General features: G+C 40.6%; 1 protein-coding gene across 5 annotated transcripts; it reads left to right on the top strand.

Annotated features, from left to right (window-relative positions):
- Window positions 1-15: 15 nt before the first annotated feature.
- On the top strand, window positions 16-6,076 carry LOC126995733 (inositol hexakisphosphate kinase 3-like). Of its 5 annotated transcripts, none has more exons than XM_050855583.1 (6): window positions 16-114; window positions 2,360-2,439; window positions 3,507-3,763; window positions 4,126-4,358; window positions 4,786-4,961; window positions 5,362-6,076. In XM_050855583.1, the coding sequence occupies exons 2-6, from the start codon at window positions 2,389-2,391 to the stop codon at window positions 6,040-6,042; spliced, it is 1,398 nt and encodes a 465-aa protein (XP_050711540.1). In that variant the 5' UTR covers window positions 16-114; window positions 2,360-2,388; the 3' UTR covers window positions 6,043-6,076. The 5 variants fall into 5 exon arrangements, with proteins under 5 accessions (XP_050711540.1, XP_050711543.1, XP_050711541.1 ...); XM_050855586.1 differs by lacking the exon at window positions 16-114 and adding an exon at window positions 204-265; XM_050855584.1 differs by lacking the exon at window positions 16-114 and adding an exon at window positions 276-429.
- The last annotated feature ends 861 nt before the right edge of the window (window positions 6,077-6,937 follow it).

The following is a 6,937-nucleotide window of genomic DNA, read 5'->3' as shown; positions in this document are numbered from 1 at the left end:
TTTCAAGGCAATTTGTTGGAGCTTCATTTGAGCGAGGTTTAGGTGGCCGCTGATTGGCTGACGGGACCGCCATATTCATGCTAGGAAAGTTCCAAGAGCCTCGACAATATTAAGGTTTGATATCTCGTCACACAGCTCTTCCTTCCTCCCACAGCTTTCCTGGCCCTGCACCATGGGCACCAGGGGGGCGGCGGCGGGGGCAGGGGGCCGCTGGGGGCTGAGGGGGCGGCCGTGGTGCCCCTTGACAAACTCTGACTCGAGGAGGGTGAGCCGCCAATACTTTTATACCACCTCCGCCACATGACTGGCCTGGGGGAGCCGCACCCGGCCACCCAGGCCACGGGCACCAGCACCCCAAGGGTGTTGGTGCCGTGGCCCTCCAGGGGCTGGCTGGGGCGGTCCGGGTGCCGTGGCTGGTGCTGAGTACAGGCAGGTTGGGTCAGCTGATTGCACGGCTGGGTGCCACTCATTGCACAGGGGTGCCTTGCAACACATCTGTATCTTTGCCACGGCCGTGGATATTGGTGGTAGTGAAGTTTTGCTCCAGCCTTGCACCCCATCAATGGGGATACTCAGCATTAAGAGGTTGCTGTCCATAGCAGCGATAGGTTAGATATAGATAGGTTGCTATTCGTTAGGGTAGGCTTCTCTTTGTTAACGGGTAAAAATGAAGGGCTGACTCTTTTTCTCATTATGCGTTTTTTTTTCATTTGTACCTTCCCTGATATGCATCGTGCATATATAGTGCTCTTCAAAAAGTCTGTGATGAATTTTCAATTTTATATTGAATTATGTCTCGTATTATATAATATGTTGTAAAAACTCAATGTAACATTTGGTTTCCCCATTTGGGAAAATATGTAGAAAGGTGTTTCATATTTTGCTGAATGGTGAAAGCATTCAAAGATGTTTCCCTTCCTATCATGCAGTTTGATTTTGGCCCTTTTTTTTCGCAGGGTTTTATACACTACTTTAAATTTTATATTAGTGATATGGGATCTGATCCCCTTCAAATAAACGGTTTATAATACACAGAAGGGCTTGACTATCAAGACCCACAGCCTCTCCCATTGGCACTATATTTTGTATGTTTGATGCTACATGTTCCTCACTCACAAGGATATAAGGTGACTAATTGAGGCCAGATGGCTTATACATAGTGGTTCTGGAGAATGCATTATTTACCAGCTCCCCTTCCCATCTATATATTTATAAACTTTTTAAATCTTTCAATCATATTTGCATGAACTACATCACAGGTTAATATAATTCATTCATCCATTACCTTATTTGTAAATAAGTTTTCAGTTTTCTTCATGATTGTGAATGTATCCATTTTATACCCATAACTGTGTCATAACATCATTTTAAGTATAAGTACTTTATCTAAATTGTCCTAATCAATCCCCCTAACCCAGTGCACTCATAGTATTTTTCCATTTATTTATTATTATTATTATTATTATTATTTTTTATTTTTTATTATAATGCAGGCAGCTGATTGATTTTGTTTTCATAGCTTCTACAATTTAAGACTCTGTTGACTAGAATAGGGAGGCAAGAAGGCAACTAGCCTATCAATAAACAGTTGACGAGTGGAAGCGCCACACACCATGTGTAATCCCTCTTTCAGCATTACTGCAGCAGGGAGGGACTAAACCTGTCAGCTTCAGAGCTGAGAGTCATACTACACAGCTGTCCAGATTTGGGATGCATGGCTGCATACTTTTTTTATTAAAAATGATTTACGTAATTTATATCTGGCACCCATGAAGTTTTTTCTTTTTCTTTCTTTTTTTAGATGTTTGAATTGCATTTAGACCTTACTAACTTTGCTTTTGTTAATTATCCTTACAAGCTTCACCACAAAAGAACAGGCCCTGAGCATTGAATATTGGGGCTTTGGTGCAGTGTAGGAATCCCAGCACCTCCTTTTATTGAAGTTTATCTTGTTCCCAAAGGAACACCCACCAACATAATCTCTTAGCTTCCAGCTGTGGATCCCCAAGCCTGATAGAGCAAAGGAAGCATGTGCCATTTTCCCTCCCAATGCTTGGACCCTGCATACAAGCATTTTTTGTTTGTATATTTTTATAACATTTCTATTTTTTTTATATTTTTTAAAGTAGAAATTAATACTGTCCTTTATCAACTGAAATGGCTACATTATTCCCTCTGAGAGAGTCTCTCTATAAATGTTGTGCAGTTGACTTCCATTTAATTAATTATAATGTTACCTTAATATGATAGGAAATGGCATTGTATTGATATTACCTTTTTCATAATATCTATTTGAAAGATGACATTTTTTGGTTGATGATTATGCAAGATTGTTAAAGATGATTAAAATTTTTTCCAGTGGTGTCAGGAAGCCCTGAGTCCATCTAGATGACCCTCGGGACCATGAACCATGACGCGGACAAAGGGGATCTCATACAGGTGCTGACTGGTGGAGGGTTTGGGACAGAGGGTGCATTACTCTCAAAAATATTTTCTTCCATAAATATTACTCCTTGGAAGTTTTACAATTGTTATCAATATAATAATGAATACCAGTACATTAAGTTTTGCAGTATACAATAAGCTTTTATTTCATAGCCAGAATCTGTGTTGTGAGTTTAAACATGGAATGCATTGGATGGTTTTATTGAACTATCCAAACACTTATTTGATGATGCCCATGAAATATAAGTTGAAATACAATTTCAACAGAAAATAGCGATGCTGAGAGTAACAGAGGCAGAGGATTTTTTGTAATTATCAAATATCAAGGACATCTTATATCCTCTGCCCTTGTGTGGCACAAATAAAGCAAGAGGGAATACAAAACTTTGGCTCTTGCACCGTAGCCTGCCACATCATCCAATTTCAGTGTTGTAGTGGTAAAAGTTTGGTACATGTCTATGTATGAATAAAAGTACTTTAATTGTCTGCTCAGTGTTTAATTGTCTGCTGCAGTGTATGCAATATCATTAATGTTTTGATTTTTATTTCTTATAATGTACTATATTTATATATCTACCCTTCAATCTATCATCCCAGGCTATTGGTGGACTTAATTAACATTGCTGCAAAACTTTCTGTCTTTAATTAATTTTCATTACCTCTGTCTTTAATTAATTTTCATTACCAGTGTGCTGCTTTGTCACAGCCTAACTGAGTTAATATATATTCAATAAACACTCAAACTTGCATTCACACCTGTAAAACACCCATATAGTTGTGTTTGCTATAATTGTGATCCTTATCTTTCATTGCACCTAGTTTTGTTTTAATGTTTTGTCATGTTATGTTACATTGGTTCAGTTAAATTGCAGACATATAAGTGAGCCCAGTAGCATTGCCTATACAGATGAGAGTTTCTTATATTTACTCCTATATAGTAATAGCTCTAGAAATGGGTATTCAGGTTTAAGGCATTAGGCAAATTAAAATGGGGCAAAGATAAATATTGCAGGCCATGTGAGATCACCTTCATGAATAACAAATGTCACATCTGTTTCCAGCTAGAGCCTCTGGTGCATCAGGTGGGTGGCCACTCCTCTATGTTTGTCCTGGACGATGTCACAGTATGCAAGCCTCTCATTGGGCGGGAGTACATGTTTTACCGCACTCTCCCGCCTGAGGTGAAGCAGTACACCCCAGAGTTCCATGGCACCTTGCAGGTAGTCCTTCAGGAGGCTCAGGATGGCCTTACCTTGGCAGCCCTTCCCAACAAACACATACCTGTCCCTCGAGGCACTCATGGGGCCTACCAGCATGGGTGAGTGATAGAAGAGGAAATGTGTGATTTGTTTGGAGGATACTCTTCCACTGTAGTCTAACCTCATGACCCACTTATTTGGTGACCTTGCAAGATTTAATTAATTGGTTACTATACATAATAGTAAATTCCCCCCCACAGAAAAAAAGTTTATCCAAAGTACATTTTGGGGGATTAATCAATTCCTGAGCTATGATTTATAAAAAATATTTATATTTCTTTTACTTTCTTGATAAGCTTTGATACATTTGAGACAAGTCCAGGTGCTGCTCTTATGGGGAACTTATATATCTCTCCCAGGTGCATTCCTTTGTGTCAGAAATTCAGTTGTGATTTGGCATTCAGAGCACTTTTTCCTTCAGGCGGTGTTTACGCCGAGTGAGCTCGAGTAGTGTAGAACTGGAGAGTGAAGGAGAGGAGGAGTCACCTTGTAGTCCACAGGACTCTTCAGACCTCTCCTCCAGATCCTCCACAAGAACCACCACCACTTCTCTGGCCTCTCTACCTCCTGACACCCACAACCCATGGCTACAGCAGTGCCACCAAACAACATTACATAAGCTAAAGCAGAAATCTGATTCCTCCAATGTTGTAGGTGAGAGTATATTACACTTTTTGCAATTAAAATATTTGAAAATCATAATGCAGGGCTTCGTAAGTAATACATAATTAGTGCATCTAAGGTGAAAGGCAACTTTGGGCACTTTTGGGTAACATTACATATGTACAAATGGCATGTGCTATGTAGCTGAGAATCTATAACAGCTCTTCTCATTAATCAATGTGGCAATGCATTAAAAAGCTTAAGATGAACTGTGGATTGCACTCCACCTTGTCTGCTCTGCATATGTCAAAACCAATGTAAACTTTTCTATCAAGAGGAAATGTAGCAATTTTGGAAATTACAGTTTTGTTTTGTTGAAAATTATTCACTCATTTGTAGTCTTGTGAAGGTCAAGAAATGGTGTTAGCATATATTAAAATGAGGCACAGAAGTAAATCTAGATTTTCTAACCTTACAGAATGCATAATGCTGGAGAACCTTACCCACAAGTTCCGATACCCTTGTGTACTGGATCTGAAGATGGGCACCAGACAGTATGGTGATGATGCTCCTGAAAGCAAACGCAAAAGTCAAACTGCCAAGGCTGCCAATACTACCACCATTACCCTGGGTGTAAGACTGGCAGGGATGCAGGTAAGAAAGCTCAGCACTTCACTGTTGTTCTGCGTGTTGAGTTGTATTTATTTTTTTTAGTTCACTTATGGATCCACTGAGGCAAGACATTTTGCATAAAAAAAATGAGTAGGTCTTCAGTGTAAGGCTTATATATAGAGAAATGTGGCTTTGTGGAATGGAAATTTTTAGCTTTTCTTAAGTTGTATTATTGACCAAGAGATGGTTCTCAATTTTGTTTTCAGATTATGAAATTAGTCACATGTGAGTTCCATCGTTACCTCAAAATTTCTTCACCAGTCATTTTTTTGCATTATTGCTTGAGCTGCCACTCCTGAGTGACAAATATTTTTCATCATACCCATTACCATTAACATCTCTACCAGATGTGCAGCTTCTCAACACCTTATACTTTTTCCAGGTTTACAATAAAGAGGAAAAAGGATACCACTGCAAGAACAAGTACTATGGCCAACAACTTACAGAGGAGGGTTTTAAGGAGACCCTTCTTCATTTTCTTCACAATGGACATGGGCTTCGCCTTGATATCGCAGATTTGATTATCTCAAGATTAGAAGAACTTAGTTCTATAATATCAAAATTAGACTCTGTACGATTCTTTACCTCATCATTACTAATTCTTTATGATGGATTTGATCCTTGTGTATCAAACCAAGTAGACACCAAAACTGAAAGAAAGAGAGAGGCCTCAGATGCCAGCAGACTAAACTGGTGGCCAGACCCACAGGGTGAAGGCCCCAGCTTGCCTCAAGACAAATGGTCCCCCAAAGATTCCTGCACCTCCAGCATCAAGGTGACTCATCCAGCTTATATTAATGAGCTGCCCAGTACAGGAGGTGGGAAAACCTCAAGGGAGCAGGTGAGCAGATGTGAAGCTGATGCTCCATATAAATCTAAGGGCAGACACAGAAATAGAAATTACCGGATACCAATTGACATTCGGCTAATAGATTTTGCCCATGCTACTCACAAAGGGATGGGTGACTCAAAATTATATAGTGGGCCAGATGAGGGTATTCTGTTGGGCCTAAACAGTCTCGTCAAAATTTTTACAGATATCAGAGACAGATACAAGCACTGACTTGTAAGCAAATCCCATGTTCCTGCCTCACTGTCTCCCCTCTCTCTCTCTCTATCTCTCTCTCTCTCTCTCTCTCTCTCTCTCTCTCTCTCTCTCTCTCTCTCTCTCTCTCTCTCTCTCTCTCTCTCTCTCTCTCTCTCTCTCTCTCTCTCTCTCTCTCTCTCTCTCTCTCTCTCTCTCTCTCTCTCTCTCTCTCTCTCTCTCTCTCTCTCTCTCTCTCTCTCTCTCTCTCTCTCTCTCTCTCTCTCTCTCTCTCTCTCTCTCTCTCTCTCTCTCTCTCTCTCTCTCTCTCTCTCTCTCTCTCTCTCTCTCTCTCTCTCTCTCTCTCTCTCTCTCTCTCTCTCTCTCTCTCTCTCTCTCTCTCTCTCTCTCTCTCTCTCTCTCTCTCTCTCTCTCTCTCTCTCTCTCTCTCTCTCTCTCTCTCTCTCTCTCTCTCTCTCTCTCTCTCTCTCTCTCTCTCTCTCTCTCTCTCTCTCTCTCTCTCTCTCTCTCTCTCTCTCTCTCTCTCTCTCTCTCTCTCTCTCTCTCTCTCTCTCTCTCTCTCTCTCTCTCTCTCTCTCTCTCTCTCTCTCTCTCTCTCTCTCTCTCTCTCTCTCTCTCTCTCTCTCTCTCTCTCTCTCTCTCTCTCTCTCTCTCTCTCTCTCTCTCTCTCTCTCTCTCTCTCTCTCTCTCTCTCTCTCTCTCTCTCTCTCTCTCTCTCTCTCATTATTGTCTATGTTAGACATCACATCTCACTCAAATCCATCATGTCATAAGTATTTCAGTGTGTTGTGTATGTGAAAACGTTGTACATTTATGATTCCATGTGAAGAGTTGTATATAAGATGTATAAATTCTATATTCCATAATCAGAGTATAGATATAGCAGCCTATGACTTAGGCATTTTTGACTCAT

This window comes from Eriocheir sinensis, chromosome 8 (genome assembly GCF_024679095.1).
Source record: "Eriocheir sinensis breed Jianghai 21 chromosome 8, ASM2467909v1, whole genome shotgun sequence".
NCBI classification, from domain to species: domain Eukaryota; kingdom Metazoa; phylum Arthropoda; class Malacostraca; order Decapoda; family Varunidae; genus Eriocheir; species Eriocheir sinensis.
The sequence above is the reverse complement of the archived record's forward strand: the minus strand, read 5'-3'. Positions and strand labels throughout refer to the sequence as shown.

Bases quoted from the DNA above. Each gene is read 5' to 3' on its own strand.
- LOC126995733 (XM_050855583.1), top strand. From the start codon at position 2,389: ATGACCCTCGGGACCATGAACCATGACGCGGACAAAGGGGATCTCATA. The intron at 4,359-4,785 runs GTGAGAGTATAT...CTAACCTTACAG, and splicing joins TGATTCCTCCAATGTTGTAG to AATGCATAATGCTGGAGAAC. The intron at 4,962-5,361 runs GTAAGAAAGCTC...TACTTTTTCCAG, and splicing joins TAAGACTGGCAGGGATGCAG to GTTTACAATAAAGAGGAAAA.